General features: G+C 46.5%; 1 protein-coding gene across 6 annotated transcripts in view; it reads right to left on the bottom strand.

Moving 5' to 3' along the window:
• LOC139747840 (acetylcholine receptor subunit alpha-like) overlaps positions 1-22,500 on the bottom strand; it is a 331,403-nt gene that overhangs the window by 74,997 nt on the left and 233,906 nt on the right. For all 6 annotated transcript variants that reach the window (XM_071660369.1, XM_071660367.1, XM_071660368.1 and 3 more), the window contains exons 2-4: positions 15,138-15,182; positions 13,463-13,572; positions 3,003-3,183 (exon numbers count right to left, since the gene is read on the bottom strand). In XM_071660369.1, coding sequence (XP_071516470.1) covers positions 3,003-3,183; positions 13,463-13,572; positions 15,138-15,182 — 336 coding nt within the window. The remainder of the gene's footprint in view (positions 1-3,002; positions 3,184-13,462; positions 13,573-15,137; positions 15,183-22,500) is intronic.

Raw genomic sequence — 22,500 nt, 5'->3', positions numbered from 1 at the left:
AGGGCCAAGACCTACACGTTAACCCCACTGCTTAGTGTCCTCAACTCTTTCACATGTCTTGGTTGAGCTCACTGATCACACGTCTCCCAATTATACATCATCATTAGAATATACCTTGTGCTACGCATGCTCACAGCCCTCCTGAATATTCAGGCCCCGATACCCCAAAGCTCCCTTCACGCACCATTCTTCCTTCCCCGTGTGTGTGTGGTGGCCAGTTCGGCGTCCAATCCACTCCGTACCTACAGGTGACGAGAGGAAGCCAGCTTATCGCCTGAAGTGCTGACTATATATCCAAAAGTCCTTTGAGCGTCATGATGGCGCCGGTTTCCGATCAGGTCCAGTATATAAAACAGCCATGACATTTTTCATCTTACGGTCGTGCTCTTCACATCGAGCACCAGTGGGGTTTAGGCGAAAGGTCAGGCCCTAAACTTAATGTCGCGTGATGGTGATACTCGGAGGTCAGGCCCCTTAACGCTGAGAGCAATGGCAATATTCAGGAATCAGACCATTAACCCCTTACAGGCGTGGGAGGGAGGCGACACGGGTTTATGGGGATGCGCGGATTTTCCCTCCCTTCCCGCGAGACGAACGGGTACATCCGGCGCGTCATTGGTCGTGACGCTCCTGACGTGGCTAGCGGTTATTGGGTAACTGGAGCCAGTGTTGACGTCTTGGGGGGTAGCAAAAATACTTTCCCATTTTTTTTTCAGTAAGATGTTACACAAGTTCATAGCAATTTGTTATATGGGAGGTTACGGCACGGGGTAACCCACAGGATATATATATATATAAGGTGGTCAAGGTGAACCATACAGTAGTCTGTTGGGCTTGGCTGCCCTTCCATTACACTGGACAGCGGAGAGCGGATGGGTGAAAACGATGCCATTGTTTGTCTGCTCATAAAGGCGGGCAGAGCATTTAGTGGTGTAGCTGTTAAGCGTTTATGACCGCGACGCAATTCACTGGCCGGCCAGGGTCGTGCGCACAGGTTTGAATCCTGGTTGCAGCAGTCGGTCCACAGGTAACCAAAGCTGTTCATCCACCCCTTGGAGTTAGTCGATAATGGGATGGCCTTGATCAGGGCCTCCGCTACCCACGCAGTCTCAGCAAACACAATATATATATATATATATATATATATATATATATATATATATATATATATATATATATATATATATATCCACTGTAATTAGCTTTTAAAACAATGCAAGCTATGTATCCATACGTTGCAGCAAAACATGTTTAGAGTAGAAACAAAAAAGGATTTCATGACCATTGATTAATATGACGTGGTAAATTTTGGAAAGAAAATGTTTTGATAAACTTTAAAAGTCAACAAACTGGTAACAACACTAGAAAGAAAACATTCACGTAAGCTTTTATATAAATTTTCGAATAAACACGTTAAATTCTGATGTAATTCCCAAGGTAATTTCCTCTGAACGTGATAAAGTAGACGTGATATTATTATATAAGGCGGCTGCTCTAAGGAGGGGGGGGGGGGGGGGGCTCTCCTCACCCACCTAGCACGGAGGTCATGGGACGGGAGTCACGCCAAACTCAAACTAAACTCAATCTAACTCAAGTTTGCTCCACGCCACCAACCACTTTCCTCCTCCTCCTCCTCCTCCCACCCAGCTTCTGTCACAAGCCTCGAAGGGGGTTTTTCCGCGCTGGATCTGTCTCAATGCCACACACACAATATATATATATATATATATATATATATATATATATATATATATATATATATTGTGAAGTTTAAGTGGTCTGTGTGACGGTATCTTGGTCAATATATATATAAATATATATATATATATATATATATATATATATATATATATATATATATATATATATATATAAAAGCCTGTAACCGTCCGTAATGGAGTGCCGAATAAACATGCCAAAAACTGGTATCAACCAATATCACTTTGCTTCAATGACTGAACTACGCAATAAACAAAAGCTCTTTTATCTACCCGTGTATCGGTGATCTCTGATCCTCTCCTCCAGGGATGATTTAAAATGATCCATTTCTTCAGCATCAATAAGAATCGCTCAAACCTTGCTCTCACATTACGAGGCAACAGGTCCGGAGAAATCCACAGATCTGCGTTATCGACTTAGCTTTGCATTCTCGTCACCTTATGCCAATGATCCTTATGGAGAAGATAGATCAAATCACACGTTAACACTGTCGGCAAACGTTGTGTAGATAGGGAATAAGTTATCTCTTCGGTGTATAGTTCTACCCTGCTACCAGCTCTTATATACATCAGAGGTTTTAATTCCATTGGATTCGACTCCATTCCTGCCTGACAGGTGATCCTGGTGGCGTCTTCTGCATGTCTTTTATGGACATGATAACAATCGTACCAGGACTCGAAAGACGCCATCACTGACTGGGCCGGACGCCACCGACCCGGATGCGCCCGTTTTCTGTTAAAGTCTTCTTTACAACCCCAGCAATCGTGAGGAAGAGAGTCCGAATTTCGCGGGTATTTTTCCCGCGGCGTTTCCACCATTTCAACATGATCTCTGGCGAAACTTCTACTGGCAACGCTTCCCTCCCCCGCCCCCACCGTTTCAACATGATCCCTGGCGAAACTTTCACCAACCTGAAACACTCCAGTTCTAATTCCAGAGGAGAGAGAGAGAGAGAGAGAGAGAGAGAGAGAGAGAGAGAGAGAGAGAGAGGTTCAATAGTTTTCTTAATCTCGTTTCTACTCCCCCGGCAATACACAGAATCAACTAAATTGCTTTTAATATACGATTTTTGACACTCGTATCAAACTTGGTCAAGAATTGTTATTTTCATTTTTAGTGACCAACTATAGGAAGTAATAATTTCCAGAAGACGTACACATTTCCCCCACTTCTCTATACGTTCAGGGGAGGAATCATAAATATCTTCCTGATAATAATGGAAAAATAACAGAGAGAGATAGAAACATTCCACGAGAGGGACGCACACACAAACACACACGTACCTGGAAGCCATCGTAGGTCCAAGACCCGAACTTCATGACGCAGGTCTGCTCGTCGAAGGGGAAGTACTCGACGTCGATCTCGCACGAGGACTTGTAGATGGCCGGCGGCTTCCACTCGACCAGCCCGTTCATGTGGAGGGTCGCTTTGGTCGACAGGGTCACCTCGAAGTTACCGTCCGCGCTACGAGGGGGGGAAGGAAGGGTGTGGCGGGTGTAGCGTGAGGGGGTGGAGGGAGGGTGTAGGAAAGGGGGGCAGGGCATACAAGCAGAGGAGAAAGGGAGAACAAAAAGCATTAATTACCACTAATTACCAACTTGTTTGTACAGGCTAACAGTCTTCAACCTCTACAGAAACACCCACACTTGTGTACACATACTTTCCGTTCACATCCCAAGATGCACACACACACACACACACACACACATACACACAAACAAACAAACAAACACACGTACATGCATACATACAAAGTGACCACAAGGTCCCTGTGCATTTAAAAATAACAGCACATATGTGCGTTGGCCTCCTTTCTTAGCATATTCATCCCAACCGTGTCGGACTAAAGACGCATGAAAGGCCCTCCGGTGTGGTACGGCCGGACCGTCTGTCCCGAGGGCCCAGACGGAACAGCGTGCGATAAATTCAAACTATGGGACACTGGGGACAGTATACTGAGATCGGGGGCCAACAAAGAGACGTGCCATCGTTTCAATACAAAGGGGGGTTTTCTGTCCACTTACATAAGCATGTACAACCACGACACATACACACACACACACACACATTTACTCGACGACGCCTTTCAGTACAAGAAAATTACATCTACAATACATGGATACAACAGGTAAATACAGTGAAAAAAAAACCACTGCTGTATTAGGTGAAGGGGCGAGTGCATCAGAATGACAGGAATACATGAAGGTGTAAAAGTACAGAAAATGATAATCACAAAGTACAAGGAAATGCTTCAGTAAATTACCCCGGGAAAATTTGTGACTAAAGGCTACTTACTTAGCCTACTTTATGGTGCCGACGGTCGTACTCTCGTGTCGCAGTGCTCTAAGAGTCGTACCGTCGTCGCTGTGCTCTAGGAGTCGTACCGTCGTGCTCAAGGGTCGTACTGTCGTCTCGCTGTGCTCTAGGGGTCGTACCGTCGTGGTCAAGGGTCGTACTGTTGTGTCGCTGTGCTTTACGGGTCGTACCGTCGTGGTCAAGGGACGTACTGTCGTGTAGCTGTGCTCTGAGGTCGCAAAGTGGTGCCCTAGAGTAGTACCGTCGTGCACAAGGGTCGTTCTGTCATGTCGCCATGCTCTAGGGTCGTACCGTCGTGGTCAAGGGCAGTATCGTCGTACCATCGTGCTCAGGGGTCGTTCGGTCGTGTCGCCGTGCTCAAGGGTCGTACCGTCGTGGTCAAGGGTTTTCGGTTTGTGTTTTTCTACTAACCAAAGGCATACGTACCTGTACCTCACTGCTCGGACCATCCATCTCCCCCTCCTCTCTCTGTCTCTCACTAACTCTCTACACTACATGGGTAGACCTGCTTGCCACCTCTGTGAGGTATGATCTCCCGTTTTCCCCGGTTTGCTCCTTTTCAAAAGCCGAATTTACCTTTAAAACCTACTCCCATTTTCTTTACTTAATACTACAGGTTCTCAAGATGTCTTACAGTGGTCTTTCTGAGATGCTGATGTACACGGGTATATGTGCTCTGGCTGTTAAATATTTATATTATACATGGAAACAGGTACTATTCGTATGTAGACTATGCAGGGTGGCACACAGCAAGAGCTGGGTGCCATAGACGAGTGGATGTATCCTAGCACTGGTACACTGGTCTGTAGTCAATGGGTCACACACATGCCTCATCGCCTTCCCCGTATCTTACTCAGCGCCGAGTCCACTGGTCCCCCCTCCGGTGTTAATGGGGCAGGTTTGACTCATCGCTTCCCCCCCCCCCCCCCTTGCTACAGCCAATATGGGTCGCCTGAGTGGGTTCTCGCCAAGACCTGTCCGAGATGCGTCGCTCTAAGCGGGACTTCTCAAGGCTGTCTGGTGTGGGAGATCCTCCACACACACAAGGCCATCCGGCCGGTCCTCGTACACAGGAACATATCACATCTCTCGAGGATGTACAAAAAAGGCGACCTTAAGGAACCCATCTCCCTTGATGACTTGCCTCGAACGACTAAAACACTGGACACCTCTGAGACTCAAAACACATACACTCGATCTACACCCCCTTTGAACACCCTAGTGTTCACCGCTCCTCTGAATGCTCTCCGACCAAACAAACCAGACTCGAATATCAGACCTTATATTGTCCGAGTGTTTACATTTTGTTTCTTTGCCGCTACGAGGACTTAAGGTTCATCCTTGAGCTTCGGGAAGGCTTCTCTCCTGGCCTCTCTTCTCTACTGGTCGGGATCTACAAAACCTTTATGATCCTGGGAGCAAGTTTTGATTACTGAAAGACACATTGGCAGAACACTCCCTTCGAGATACCCTCCCTCGCACAGTGGTGGTGGGGGAGAGGAATCAGATCCTGCTTAATTACACACAATCTTGAGCAGCGAGAGACGTGGAGGGACAATCGACGGCAGAGCCACGAGAGATGTCCAAAGATTCCTAATCCTGGAACTTGTTGTGTGAGACGTCCTTTGTATCACCCACAGTCGATCGAACGCCACGCCACGCCGGTCCCCCCCGATGTTACGAGACACAAGATCTCGGGGGACTCGTGCGCTGGAGAGGGCTGTCGACACAAGACAGGCGGGAGGCATTACGCGAAGGATATGTGTGGCAGAACCGACGGGCTAGCACGGGAGACGGGCGTCGGGGTCCATCTATCACGGGCCAGGATGATGGATGGGGTGGTGTCGGCGGCTCCATCCACGAGTAGATGGACTGGCCATGAGTAGAGGCATCAGTCTGTTGATACAGTGGGTCTGACGTGCTCCTCTACCTTCTACCCTCAGGTCTTGTGACCACGGGACTCTGGCTAGTCACCATCGGGATCCACGCGTCACACGAGCTCCTCTCCCGTCACCAGCCTCCGAAGGCCGGGTGGTGACGAACGTGACGGGTGGTGGTGTCGTCATCGGCGTCATGTGACCCGCCGAACCCCTCCTGGTGGAGGGTCCTGGACTGGCCAGGACACACACACACACACACCAGGTCCCCAAGCCCTGGGGGGACGTGATGATGCCAAAGGGCAAGTGAGTGAGTCGGGTCGTCGACCAAGGACGTCTGCAGAGAGAGAGAGAGAGAGAGAGAGAGAGAGAGAGAGAGAGAGAGAGAGAGAGAGAGAGAGAGAGAGCTGGTGGCGGCCTCCTCTTGTGCCAGGGGGGGAGTTGGAGCTGATCCTACATTAAGGTTGCAAACTCCACAAACACTGGTTTAGCATCCTCTTTACTCTCTCTCTCTCTCTCTCTCTCTCTCTCACACACACACACACACACACACACGACGGTGTTATCCCTGTTCCTTCTCCTACTCTCGATGCTTCAGGTGTGTGTCCCTCCTCTCTTGACCAATTTCCTTGCCGTTTTCCCCTAAATTGGATATCCTTACCCAATTTGCGGATGCCCTCAGAGCACCGCACGAGAGAGAGAGAGAGAGAGAGAGAGAGAGAGAGAGAGAGAGAGAGAGAGAGAGAGAGAGAGAGAGAGAGAGAGATTCCCAGCAGTCCATATCAACATACGCCACGATTACCAGTGTGGCGGAGGTGGTGGCAGTGGTAGTGGATGTGGTAGTGGCTAAGATGACATCATCTACCACACAACCTCCGCCCCTTCCTCTCCCTACATCCTCATCATAACCTTCACTCCCTCCCTCCCTCCTTGGCAAGACACCTCCCCCAAAACCCTCTCTCACACATTCTCCCCTATGATCCAATCCCCTCCGCAGGCCACGGACAATCTGTCATCTCCCATCACCCAGGCGAAGAGGAGAAGCTGCAGGAATTCGCACAAATGGGGAGGGAAATAGGGGCGCCCTTCAACCTAAATTGGGATGAATGGAGTAAATGCGATCCCTTGTAACTGGAGATGACTGGACTATAACTCGGGGCGGAGGGGGCTAACGGTATCAATACTGGGGCTGGACTGGGGGAAGGTATCAGTACTGGGGCTGGACTCGGGGGAAGGTATCAGTACTGGGGCTGGACTGGGGAAGGTATCAGTACTGGGGCAGGACTGGGGGAAGGTATCAGTACTGGGGCAGGACTGGGGGAAGGTATCAGTACTGGGGCAGGACTGGGGAAGGTATCAGTACTGGGGCTGGACTGGGGAAGGTATCAGTACTGGGGCAGGACTGGGGGAAGGTATCAGTACTGGGGCAGGACTGGGGGAAGGTATCAGTACTGGGGCAGGACTGGGGGAAGGTATCAGTACTGGGGCTGGACTGGGGGAAGGTATCAGTACTGGGGCAGGACTGGGGGAAGGTATCAGTACTGGGGCAGGACTGGGGGTAAGGGAATCAGTACTGGGCATGGACTGGGGGAAGGTATCAGTACTGGGGATGGACTAGGATGGGCAAGGTATCAGACTGGGGCTGGTTCCTGGCACGCTGGAAAGTATCATACCTGGGCACCACTGGTAGGGATCCAGTACTCGGGCGACAGGAAGCTAATCAGTACTGGGGCTGGACCGGGGGAAGGTATCAGTACTGGGGCTGGACCGGGGGAAGGTATCAGTACTGGGGCAGGACTGGGGGAAGGTATCAGTACTGGGGCTGGACCGGGGGAAGGTATCAGTACTGGGGCAGGACTGGGGGAAGGTATCAGTACTGGGGCAGGACTGGGGGAAGGTATCAGTACTGGGGCTGGACCGGGGGAAGGTATCAGTACTGGGGCTGGACCGGGGGAAGGTATCAGTACTGGGGGATGGACTAGGGAGGTTGTTCCCGCTAGGCCATAACCAGCTGTTGGTGCCATCTGTGTTCCTGGTCACCGCTGGAACCACCTGTCGATACCACCACCCCCAACCCACATCCATCACCAACCCATTCCCCCACCCTTCCCTACACAACCCAACCCCTTCCCTGGAACTGGAAGCCCTCCACCCAACCCCCACACACCCCCACCAAGTCGCTTCACTGTGACACAGCAGAATATACACCACAACTGAGCTTACTGGGGGTGGGGGATGAGGTAGTCTCAACTGCTTAGGTCAAAGGCCAAATCAGCATATTCAAGGGTCGCACTTCCCCCACCGTTCCATTCTGTTTCCTTCCTCTCCAGCTGACCTTCACCACTGGCTGATTACCCAAGGACGCGGCGCAAACGGTGGTGGCAATCCGTCAAACTACCGGACAAAGTTACGTCACGGGCTTAATGTGTGGGGGAGGGGGAAAGTAAATGCCATAACCAAACAACGATAAACCAAGCCACTACCTTCCCCACGAGACGACAAGAGGCGAAATTCCACAGTGCACACCACGACCTCAGCTGGATTCTTACCCTCCAACCTAACCTACGCCTCACCCTCTTGGTCCTCCTCCTCCTCCTCCTCAAAACTACAAACGTTAACAACGCTAAACACAACAAACGGAACAAAGGGCACTCAGTACAATCGCTGGTCCCCTGGTAACTACAGACCATCAACCATCTGGACAGCGAAACCAACCGTTACAGTATACAATCCCCCACCTGCCATGCCCCATACTGAAACCGTAACGACTCGACCAGCAGCAAACAACCGCAGATCCCATACAGAAAGCAACCGCCACCAATTCCTCGACTGTCCGACACTCACCCTTAAAAAAAGAAGAAACACTTCCCGGCCTTAGTCACGCCCATTGGACGAGGCTAGCTCTCTGGGCGCCGCGGGAGCCCCCTCGAGAGAGAGAGAGAGAGAGAGAGAGAGAGAGAGAGAGAGAGAGAGAGAGAGAGAGAGAGAGAGAGAGAGAGAATTATATCCCGGGGCAGGAGAATATGAAACGGGACTTAATCAATTTCGGAAGGAATCAGGGAACGGACGGACGGACGGACGGACGGACGGACAGACCCCCAGCAGCCAGAGGTGGGAGGGGGAGGGGGTTGGGAGGGGCGGGGGAAGGGTAGGGGGAGAGAGAGAGAGAGAGAGGAGGGGCAGGGTGGAGAAGGAGGGGGTGTGGTGGGGGAGAGGCGGACGGGGAGATCCTCCTTAATGATCGATGTTTACCCATTCATCACCACCACAACACCTGTGCGCCTCTCTCTCTCCCTCACCCCTCCTCTCCACTAGTGCCACGCCTGGGAAAAAAAAAAAGAACTGAACCGCCCTTCACCAGTGTGGGTGGGGGAGGGGCAGACTTATGACCCCCGTGTATCATGCCTGACACACTCGCCATCCAGCCTTATGGATCCATGAATCATACCACAACAGACTTATGGTCCTCTGAATCATAACATTACAGACTTATGGTCTTCTGAATCATAACATTACAGACTTATGGATCCCTAAATCACATCATTACAAGACTTATGGGTCCCGAATCACATCATTATAAGACTTATGGACCCCTGAATCATAACACGACAGACTTATGGGCCCCTGAATCACATCATTACAAGACTTATGGATCCCTTGAATCACATCATCCTAAGACTCTTGGATCCCTGAATCATGCTAGGGACTCTGTGGAGACTTATAGAGAATGACCGAGTCACGCCAGGGACTCTCCACACACACACACACACACACACACATTACTCTCCGAATCTCATATCTGCAAATTTATGGGTTTATGAATCATACCTCAGCAGACTTATGGGTCACTTCGTCAAGCCTCAGCAGACTTACACGTACCTGAATCATGCCTGAGGAATGTGCAGACTTGTGAGTTCCTGAATCGTGCCAGGGACCCATGGGGTCTTTATATATAGAGTTTCCCTGAATCATACCAAGGCTTGAAGAACAGTCAATCCCTAAGGGTCATATTAAGATCCCCCTAGAGGCATGATAGATCACCCGTAACAATATCAACTTCAAAAGACTCAAAGCCCTGAATCACCTGAGAGGGTTTTATATAAGCCTTGTGGCTCACTGAATCACCAGAGACCTCCTAAGACATAGCTATGGTTCCATGAATCACCCCAGATCTCAACAGACCTATTTACAACCCCTGAATCACCAGAGACCTCAAAGAAACCTTTTTTTTCTTTTTATCCCTGAATCACAACAGACCTCCAACGGACCTATGGGACCGTGAATCACCGCAGACCCCCAACCAGACCTACTGACCCTCTGACCACACAGACCACTCACAGCACGACCTCCGAACCGTCTCCATTGGACCGTGAATCACCGCAGACCCCCCAACCAGACCTACTGACCCCCCCTCTGACCACACAGACCACTCACACCACGACCTCCGAACCGTCTACATTAACCGGAGTTAAAACACTACATCTCTACATCGTTCTACATGGACCAGAAACACACTTCCAGCATAAATGGCCACTACATTCGCCAGCAGGTATTAACGAATATATCACCTAACAGCTTGGACATTCGATTATCCGGACTATCGGGCAGTGAAGGTTGGATTATCCGGCCCGTCAGTCAGGAAATAAAGGTGGGATTATCCGGCATTGTGGGTGACCTAGCGTCTAGCCGGGTGGCTGACCTCACCTGACTGCCATAACTTATTGACCCTTGACCTGGCTGGCTAGACTGGCACACCCTCCCCTTCCCTTAACCCCAGCTCACTCCTCACACCCCCAACCTGCTACCTCCTCACATCCCCTTAAAAAAAAAAGGAAAAAAAAAAGAAAAAATCAACTCCATCTCCCTTCCAGGTCGTCCCTTACCAGGTCACACTCCCCTCTGGGGAACATCCCAGGTTCTGCTAGCCACAGGTCACACTAGGTAAGGTGGAACCATTCTCCAGGTCCTCCTACCCACAGGTCACACCACCTCAGGGGAGCCTTTCCTCAAGTCCAACCCACAGGTCACATTCCCTCAGGGGGGGCCCAGCCATTCCCGGGTCTTCCTCTACCCCAGAGGTCACACGCCCTCAGGGAGGCTAATCCCCAGGTTCTGCCCCGCAACAGGTGGCATAATTCACATCCCCCTCCTTCCCCTGCACAAGGTGGTTGCGTTCACATCTCTCCCCAACACAAGGTGTCAGCGTTCAACACACCTTCCCTACCTCCACAGCAGCGTTCAACACTCCTTCCCTCCCCCAACACCAGGTGGTTCAACACCCCTTCCCTCCCCCAACACCAGGTGGCAGCGTTCAACACCCCTTCACTCCCCCAACATCAGGTGGCAGCGTTCAACACCCCTCCCCCAACACCAGGTGGCAGCGTTCAACACCCCTTCACTCCCCCAACATCAGGTGGCAGCGTTCAACACCCCTTCACTCCCCCAACATCAGGTGGCAGCGTTCAACACCCCTTCACTCCCCCAACACCAGGTGGCAGCGTTCAACACCCCTTCACTCCCCCAACACCAGGTGGCAGCGTTCAACACCCCTTCCCTCCACCAACACCAGGTGGCAGCCTTCAACACCCCTTCCCTCCCCCAACACCAGGTGGCAGCGTTCAACACCCCTTCCCTCCACAAAACACCAGGTGGCAGCGTTCAACACCCCTTCCCTCCACCAACACCAGGTGGCAGCGCGTTCAACACCCCTTCCCTCCCCCAACACCAGGTGGCAGCGTTCAACACCCCTTCCCTCCCCCAACACCAGGTGGCAGCGTTCAACACCCCTTCCCTCCCCCAACACCAGGTGGCAGCGCGTTCAACACCCCTTCCCTCCCCCAACACCAGGTGGCAGCGTTCAACACCCCCGCACCAGGTGTCGGCGTTCACAGGTGGGAGGGCGGCAGTCTATCACCTTGAAGGGTCAAATATTTAACAATCCAGACTAAGCATATCAGGGCTTGGCTCTGCTTGTCTTAACCCCACCCCATCTACCACCCTTGTCTCCCTATATATATATATATATATATATATATATATATATATATATATATATATATATATATATATATATATATATATATATACACATATATATTATAGATAGATAGATGGAAAGATAGATAGATAGATACATAACATATATATGACAAAGATTTTGTATATAAACATACGAAAATATCATTTTGTACATAAATTATGTACGACTGTACACCCAGAAACATACACACACACACACATAATGCACATACGTTCACGCGTACGTATGTTACAGCTGGAAGAAGTGATGTTATTGCCCTGTGATATGTAAATGCCTAGCGTGGAGAAAGAATAAATGAGTTACTCATCTCCGGCTCCCCGTGGAAAATGGGGAGTGGTCTACCCCCTCCGAAAAGAAAACAGGAACGTATCAATGAAAACGAATATGGCATGCACATGCTACGAAACACACGTTTGCTGCGAAGAAAACTAAACAAAATGTATAACAAACGTATTACTTACACATGCATTTCTCCTACAGAAACACTATATATATATATATATATATATATATATATATATATATATATATATAGCCCTCCAACAGCAGGGATTCGTACCACTAATATCTGTGTAAGAGCTGGGTACACTACGCTATGGAGCCCATAACTGTGAGCATATCTAGCCCCGACACATATGGTACCGGTTCGAATCCTTGCTGTGGGAGGGTATTATGTATTTCAAGACAGTGGGCGCTCACTGCATCATGTACACACTTCACATTAATCAATCTCATGTCAATAATTTCACTCAAGTACTTAGGTAAATAATCATTAATGCCATGTCATCACTCCTGCCGTGAGTACACAATGAAATACATGCTTACCAAGATGAGTAACGACTCAATATGAGTTAAAAAAAAAATAATATTGTTTCATAAGCAACCTCAAGATGAATCATGCAAGCGTGCGGACATCCTTGGGGTATCGTAGGACAAATAAAAATTTTCTTGATATAAAGAGAGAGACATGCACTTCGAAAAAAAAAAAAAAGGTAAATATATAACATTTAAGAAAACACGATAAAAATCATTTGCCAGACCCAAGTTCGAAGGGTTAGAAGCATAGTACACATATACAAACTCGTACTGAAAGATAACTGATATATATAAGCTACATATATACAATGCTTTCTTAATACATAAATACCATTTTCGAAACCACTAACGACATTTGCATTAGTCATCCTTAAAAAAAGAGGCAGTATATGGTAATCGAAAACGTACGACGAAACAGAAAACGTAATCATAGTACTGAGCAAAATACACAGAGGAATCCTGCCCAAGCGTTTAGTACACAACAAATACGTTACTTACACTGAACTAATTCTAAAGGTCGACTTAAAATACCTACCTCGCCTGCTGCTGCCGACTCAAGTCGACAAAAATATAGTTATAACTGAATGTAATAAATACTGATGTCCAGCAGACCAACACCTCACTTTTTTTTCTGAGGTCAGTTTGTGTGTGTGTGTGTGTGTGTGTGTGTGTGTGTGTGTGTGTGTGTACTCACTTGTTATAGAGTACGATGTCTGGCCTCCAGATGTGGTCAGAAGGGACGTGGAGCATCTTGACCCCGCCGTACTCATCCGGGTCCCAGATCAGCTTGTAATCCAACCAGTACTGTGGCAAAGACGAACACCGCTTAGTCACCAAGACTCACTACCTCGCAAACAGACGGACACACAAACACCCACTCGTACATCAGCGGCCGCACCCTCCTACATGTACCTACGACGAATTTCTAAGTACCTACTGCCCTGTCTACCAGACTACGTGCACCTAGGGTGACTTTCTGCACTGACTCCTAATATCAAGTCGGCGGTACTTGTAATTTTTGGTATGTTGGCAAGACCTCCTGCTAATATCTTACCGTAGGTGCTCCCTATATAATCACCTCCTTCCATCTTTTCTCATGTTTCTTGATTTCATTTTATATCTGGCGGTTCTAACCCTACATCTACCAACATGTCTATTGTTGACTTCATCAGTTTGATTTAAAAACCTTAATGGTTATGGTTAGGTCACCCTAAACTCCTCTATCTTCCATGGTGGGCAAACTGAAGGCTTCTAAACTTTCCCTGTAACTCAAGTCTATTAATTTTGGTACCATCTTGGTCACCCACCTCTGGACCTTCTCAAATAGTTCTTCCCCCCCCCCTTTTTTTTTTTTTGGTGCGGGTGGCCAAAACCTGAGAAATACATTCTATTTCTGGCCTGGCGCTGGATGCGAACAGCTTGCTGAACATTTCCTTACCTATATACTTGAGAGATACACCAATATTTGCCAGCAGACAGTTTGTCTCCTTTACTATCCTCCTAATGTGGGGCTCTGGCGACAGGTTAGCGAGAATGTCAACAATTCTCAAGATCCCTCCCACACGAGTGAGTGTTGGACTCACATCTTTCACTTCAATCACACACGTTCTTTCATGACTTTCATTAACCAATGCATTCACCTTCTTTCCCCACTTGATGCACTCATCGAACATCCTCCTCGTGCCATGCATGCCACCTCTAATATCCTTCCTGGTTAACCATTAATCTTGGATAATTACAGGTCTTGGATAATCAAAGGCAATGAATAATCAGCTCCTCGATACTTAAAAGGCAACTGATAATGGCAGCTCTTGGATAATCAAAGGTAATGGATCATTACAGTTCTTCAGTGATTAAAGGGCCATGAATAATCAAACGCAATCAGTAATCACAGACCGCTGATATAATGAGACCAAGAAATGCGCTAATAATTAAGGCCTAGCTATCTGACGTTACTAGCTAACAAGGAGCCCTAAAAATCTCTCTACATCTTCAAATAATCTATGGATAACTCTACGTACTGGATAATCTGGAGTTCTACATTGCAAAAGTTAATGATAATTATCATGATAATCTATATTCATGAGTTATCGATAAAATCAAAGCATCCCGTATAATCCATGGCTGTGATTAACCAAGGGTTATGAATAATCAAGGAAACTGGATAACCAAAGGTCCAAGATAATCCAGAACCTCCGAAAACCTAAGCTTCTGGATTATCCAGTACCCAGATAACTCGGGATCCTGGGCGATTCAATCCCTTCGATGTCCCAATCTCTTGGATAATCTACCAGCCTGGACTATCCTGATTCCTGGATAATCCAATATCTTGGTTAATAAGGTAATTCAAATAGGGATATGGAACGTACCTGCTCTACCCAGAGATTCGTTGTCATGATCTGGTTCTTCAGGTTCTGCAAGACAAGAGAAAATGTTGTGGTTAACAAAAGAACGTCATAGTAACTCAAGAACAGGACATGAACAATGAACACTTTATGGGAAGGAAAAGACATCAAAATTCAATAACAGGATGAGGAAAGCAAACACTGGTGGAGAAATAGTAAAAAATAGGGACTGGGTAAAATTCATGAACAGAACGCACGAATGGCCAATGGGAACGATGGGGAACTTAAAACAAAGTTACTAACAAGACAAAATTATCCCGTGGTCGGTGACGTATGTCCACAACCAGCTCAGTCAATGGCTAACGGATCACATGGCTGACTCAAGGAATGGAATCACCATTGTTGACGTTTCAATCGAACACTAATTACTTCATTTTCAACTGATGACAACTAAAACCAACTGGAACTTTGCTGAAAACTGGTGTGGACGAACTTTTCCTACGAAGAGAGAGACGCCGCGAACCAATATGGCGTCCGGCCACACGCTCGCCTCGATCTAGACACCACGTTTCTCCCCGGCTACACCGATACGACCACTTTCCTACGCTAATATCTGAGCGATCATGAACTTACCTCAAACTCACAATAGCATACATTTATTTCCCCACGGGAAGAAAGCCTCCGTGAGCCTAAACAATGTAGAAAATCCCGGGAGAAGATTCAGCGGGACCAGACGACCCAAGGCAACACGGGAACTTGGAATCTCTTGCCGATCCGTCGCTCTTTTAAAAAAAAATAATGTTGAGCAGATTCATATACTGGGAGAACCTCCAGACAATACGGCATATTAGACAAAGCTAGGGAATAATCTAGCGTGTATTATAATACATCCAGATGTATTAAATCCGCCGGTATCGTAATACTTTAAGAATAGAAATTTGGAACGGGCGGGCGGCTTCCATAATCCCAAGTCTCGTACCAACATTTCTTCGTCTCGATTTGCACTCTTCACAATTTATGGTCAGCATTTTAAATATTCCAATACAATGGACCTGTTACCGTAACTCCGTCCTCTCGCCTAACTGGACGCAAACTCTCCCTGTGAAATGGATTACAAAATATTATTGAACTCCCGGCTGATGACGTAATAGCCAATAGGGAGACGTGCCTCGCCTCTGAGGATGACAGACACACAAAACGATTTTATGACGAAAGACCGAACGAGACGACGATATCCGGACGAACGGATGCACAGAGCTTGACCGAATGAAGAACGGACATCGGAAACGAGGAAACAGACTAAGGAAGAGTATGGACAAGGGATTGACACCACCTCCTCCCCACCACCACACCCAACCCCCTCAACCGCCACTACCTTCCTCCCCCTCCATCTTCATCACCTCCACTCGCCGGCTAATTAATCCTATTACCTGTCAGGCCTTCCTCACCTTTATCTGACATGACGATTGAATAGGGGGAAAGGGACATCAGGCTGTAGGTAAGGGGATATATATATATATATATATATATATAGAGAGAGAGAGAGAGAGAGAGAGAGAGAGAGAGAGAGAGAGAGAGACATGGGCTTATGGGTGTCCACATTCCCTCCCACTTTGTGACGTATACACTCCTCCACATATGTGGAAGCGGGTGCGGGTTTTAGATTAAGAACAAACCAGCGCTCGCCCTCTCTTGCAGACCCACTCCCTCAAAACCTTATCAACGTAATTCCTCGCGCCGATCCGGAAGTTGGGTTTAATCACCGACCGGCAGTTCTGGGCTCCGAGTTGCCAATTACCGTGACTTTACTGGCGGTGGAGGGGCCCGGCCCGACTCGGTCGCCAGCCTCCATTACTTTACTGGCGCGCGGGTGGGGGGGGCCTCCCTTGCCAATTACCATTACTTTACTAGCGGCCTAGACGCCTTGATAACTCGACAGCTCTGCTCCACTGCATTAATAAGGCTGCCTCTAATATAACCGGGATGTGCACACGTCCCCGGGCTCCTCCGTTCACACGTATAGAGATCTATTGTGGAATTCATCCCAGGAGCGAACGCTCTCGCCGGAGAGGACGCGCATTCGAAGTTGCTGTAAGTTAAAAAAAAATAATCAAATACCGGAAAGCTTTTGATATAAACAACAACAACAACAAAAACCCACCTCGTACCAATTCCACACAAATACGTCAATGTATAGTATTCGCTAAACAATTAAGACAATGACAATTATATTACAACAAAATTATATGAATGTTTAGATTATGTTTAGATTATATAATAATAATAATAATAATAATAATAATAATAATGATATAATTAATAATGATAATAATAATATAATAATAATAATAATATTTATTTATTTTATTCATTTTGCTTTGTCGCTGTCTCCCGCGTTTGCGAGGTAGCGCAAGGAAACAGACGAAAGAAATGGCCAAACCCACCACCATACACATGTATATACACACACGTCCACACACGCAAATATACATACCTATACATCTCAATGTACACATATATATATCACACACAGACACATACATATATACCCATGCACACAATTCACACTGTCTGCCTTTATTCACTCCCATCGCCACCTCGCCACATATGGAATAATAATAATAATAATAATGACAATAATAATAATACACAGGAACATACACACACAAATTACACAAGTGTAAACAGAAACACACACACACACACACACACACTCCGGCCTAGTTTTCTTGCAGGACCAACACACAACACAGGTAACAGTGCGATAGTTTTCACTCTATTACAACTCTCGGAAACATTTGTGCCCGCAACCCCAGCCGCTTTTGTTAGGTTCCCCCCCCCCCCTTCCCCCGGACCCTCTCTTGTTATTGTTTGTCTATTGTTAGTCTGTGTCTGTCTGACGTCTGTTTGGTTTGTAGTGAATGCCTATATATATATATTTTTTTCACCCATGGGTTTGTTTCTATTGGTTTCGTTGTCTTCATTGTCCGTCTATTTTTTTTTTTTTTAATATATGTTCTTTGATCTTTTGTTAAGTCTAATTTTTCCTGTCTGCTATTCCTGTCTCGCGATATTGCTGTCGGTAGGGTAGTATATGCCCTCAGCCCCGTCTATTATCCCACCCTTGAAAAAACAATTCTTGTTGATGACGTCTACCAGTCTACCAGTCTGTCTGTTCGGCACAAAAATCACCCGTCTATATTGGTACTCTTTTGTGTTACTATGAACCTGAAACTACTTGAATTTCTGTCTGTCTGGTGCTCACATCTGTCAGTTTTATCAACATCTGTTGCCCTGTTACCCTTGATTCAAGGGTTGGCCAAGGGTCGTACTGACGTGGTCACCCAAGGGTCGTACGACCATCACCGTCGTGTTCTCAAGGGGTCGTACGACCATCGTTCTCCGTACCATCCTACTGTCTCTTTGCTGTCGCTTGTCCCACCCCTCGGCACAGACGTGGTCAACAAGGAAATAATTTATATGTATAGAACTCCAGCGATAATTCAATCCTTCGCCCTGCCTAATCTATCTATCTATCTATCTATCTATCTATCTATCTATCTATCTATATATATATATATATATATATATATATATATATATATATATATAGGGGAGAAAGAATACTTCCCACGTATTCCCTGCGTGTCGTAAAAGGCGACTAAAAGGGGAGGGAGCGGGGGGCTGGAAATCCTCCCCTCTCTATTCTTTTTAATTTTCCAAAAGAAGGAACAGAGGGGGCCAGGTGAGGATATTCCAAAAAAGGCCCAGTCCTCTGTTCTTAACGCTACCTCGCTAACGCGGGAAATGGCGAATAGTTAAAATATATATATATATATATATATATATATATATATATATATATATATATATATATATATATATATATATTCCATGTGTGGCGAGGTGGCGATGGGAATGAATAAAGGCAGACAGTGTAAATTGTGTGCATGGGTATATATGTATGTGTCTGTGTGTGTATATATATGTGTACATTGAGATGTATAGGTATGTATATTTGCGTGTGTGGACGTGTATGTATATACATTGTGTATGGGGGTGGGTTGGGCCATTACTTTCGTCTGTTTCCTTGCGCTACCTCGCAAACGCGGGAGACAGCGACAAAGCAAAATAAATAAAATAAATAAATATAAATATATATATATATATATATATATATATATATATATATATATATATATATATATATATATATAAAATACCTCATATTACGAGGGCTAAAATAATTCCCTCGCTAGCCTATGTTTACCTTGCCTACAGCGCGGGGAAATTCTTTCAAAATTTCCCCGTCTAAAAATATAGGCCTTAAATTTACGGTCTCCACGGGCGTTCAGTCTACACACGCATGGTTTCTGCGGGGTTTCAAGGGAGGTTTCTCAAAATCTCAATGTTTCTGGTTTCTACCATGATGGACCAGAGAGATAAAGGTTGAGAATTAAGACTTGGGTGTTTGATTTTTTTGGGGGGGTGGGGGCAAAATGGTGATTACATCTTGTAACATTCTGTAAGCCCTATTTGGCCGTGGGTGTTTGAGGGTCTGTCAGTGTCTGTCTGTCTGTCTGTCTGTGCGTAGTACTAGTCTGTGTCTCTCTGTCTGTCTAATGACAGCGTCTCTTTAAATGATTTTGAGGGCCTCCGTATCTGTCTGCTGTCTGTCTGTTCAACATAATCTGTTCTTATCACCCGTGCGTCTGTACTCCCGTGTGTCTGTTCTTCCTCCTGTGTGTCTGTTCATCCTCCCGTTTGTCTGTTATTCCGTCCTGTATGTCTGTTCTTCCCTCTCGTGTATCTATTCTTCCCTCTCGTGTGTCTGTTCTTTCCGTGTCTGCTCTTCCCTCTCGTGTCTGTTCTTCCCTCTCGTGTGTCTGTTCTTCTTCCCGTGTCTGCTCTTCCCTCTCGCGTGTCTGTTCTTCTTCCCGTGTCTGCTCTTCCCTCTCGTGTGTCTATTCTTCTTCCCGTGTCTGCTCTTCCCTCTCGTGTGTCTATTCTTCTTCCCGCGTGTCTGTTCTTCCCTCTCGTGTGTCTGTTCTTCTTCCCGTGTCTGTTCTTCCCTCTCGTGTGTCTGTTCTTCTTCCCTCTCGCGTGTCTGTTCTTCCCTCTCATGTGTCTGTTCTTCTTCCCGTGTGTATGTTCATCCTCCCGTCTGTCTGTTCTTCCCTCCCGTGTGTCTGTTCTTCCCTCCCGTGTGTCTGTTCATCTCAACGCTCACACGTGTTTCTGACCATCCGCAGACTACCTCCTACCCTACCCCCTCTCCCCACAAAGGGAAACGACCGTATTAATGTACACGGATAAACTAAACCCGGGTTAAACGAAGCTAACAGCCTCGTTTGGGGGGTCCCTGAACGAGGCAGTTAAGCGCTGCTAATGATACCCTTTATACCACATGTCTACACGGCTTCTTTTTCTCTCAACGTTAAAACATGGGTTAAGTGCCTCCTGCGCGGGTATGGTTATCATTAACACTGTTAAATACCTGTTAAAATTCCAGATAACTGTGTGACCTTTGGCCGAGGGTGATTCTCAAAGTGATCATTATTTTCATTTTTTGTTACTGTTCTTCAGTAAGTTCTTCAACTGAAGAGCCCCGTGTATATACCCGGCGACCCCCAACCACTGCTGGGAGAGAGAGAGAGAGAGAGAGAGAGAGAGAGAGAGAGAGAGAGAGAGAGAGAGAGAGAGAGAGAGAGAGATTCTAAGGTACACACGGCCACATGTTTGACCTCAAAACGAAGACAGAAAAAAATCTGGACAGGATTGTTTGGCGAGAGATGCGTGAGAGAGAGAGAGAGAGAGAGAGAGAGAGAGAGAGAGAGAGAGAGAGAGAGAGAGAGAGAGAGAGAGAGGGTGGGGAGAGGTCAAGTGAAAGGGGGAAGAGAGAGTAAAGTGAGAGGATATGGAGAAGGCATGTGAGAGGGAGGGGCGACTGTAGGTGGAGGTGGAGGGGGATATTGAGAGGTCACACGTCGTGTGCCCTGATGATATATATATATATATATATATATATATATATATATATATATATATATATATATATATATATACACACACACACGAATTTAATGCATATAAATGTCCTCAAAACAACAAGGATTCGAACTAAGACCTTTTCTCTGGTAGTTGAGAAAGCTAACCATATATATATATATATATATATATATATATATATATATATATATATATATATATATATATATATATATATATGTTTCTTGCTTTGTCGCTGTCTCCCGCGTTTGCGAGGTAGCGCATATATATATATATATATATATATATATATATATATATATATATATATATATATATATATATATATATATATATATATATATATACAATGCTGGTTTGCATAGGTTTTCAAGTTACTGGCATCATCTGTTTGCCTAATGATCGTTTGTCTACCTGACGGTCGTTTGTTAGACGTCCTTTGCTTGTTATACGCTCGTTTGTCTCTTCGGTGATATAGTTTGGCTTTCGTCGTTTGTCTGGTTAACGAAGGTTTGTTTACAGGAAGGATCGTGTGTCTCGCCGTCAAGTGTTTGCCCGGGGAACGTATTGTTTGCCCCGCCTGTGTCTGCCTGGCACTCTGTTTTTTTTTTTGTTTGTCTTGTCTGTGTTAGTCTGATGAATAGCTGTCCCGTTCCTCCGTGCACTCAGCTCCCTAGTATTGCATGTATGACGCACTCAACTCCCGAGTATTGCTTGTATGACGCACTCAGCTCCCTAGTATTGCTTGTATGACGCACTCAACTCCCTATTATTGCATGTATGACGCACTCCACAACTCCCTAGTATTGCATGTATGACGCACTCAACTCCCTAGATTGTTTGTATGACACACTCAGCTCCCGAGTACTGCATGCATGAAGCACTCCAACTCCCTAGTATTGCTTGTATGACGCACTCAGCTCCCAAATATTGCATGTATACCGCACTCAACTCCCTAGTATTGCATATATAACGCACTCAACTCCTTAGTATTGCTTGTATGACGCACTCAGCTCCCAAATATTGCATGTATACCGCACTCAACTCCCTAGTATTGCATATATAACGCACTCAACTCCCTAGTATTGCTTGTATGACGCACTCAGCTCCCAAATATTGCATGTATAACGCACTCAGCTCCCTAGTATTGCATATATAACGCACTCAACTCCCTAGTATTGCCTGTATAACGCACTCAACTTGCATGACGCACTCAACTTCTAGCATTGCTTTACCAACACACTCAGCTCCCAGTGTTCCAGCAAGCAGGAGGGCTGGGACACAGGACTTAATATCCCCCTCACACACACAAAAAAAAAAGAAAAAAAAAAAGGTTTTATATTCATAGGTAAATGTGCCTCTCCTAATTTATATGTTA

This window comes from Panulirus ornatus, chromosome 5 (genome assembly GCF_036320965.1).
Source record: "Panulirus ornatus isolate Po-2019 chromosome 5, ASM3632096v1, whole genome shotgun sequence".
Classification (NCBI taxonomy): domain Eukaryota; kingdom Metazoa; phylum Arthropoda; class Malacostraca; order Decapoda; family Palinuridae; genus Panulirus; species Panulirus ornatus.
The sequence above is the reverse complement of the archived record's forward strand: the minus strand, read 5'-3'. Positions and strand labels throughout refer to the sequence as shown.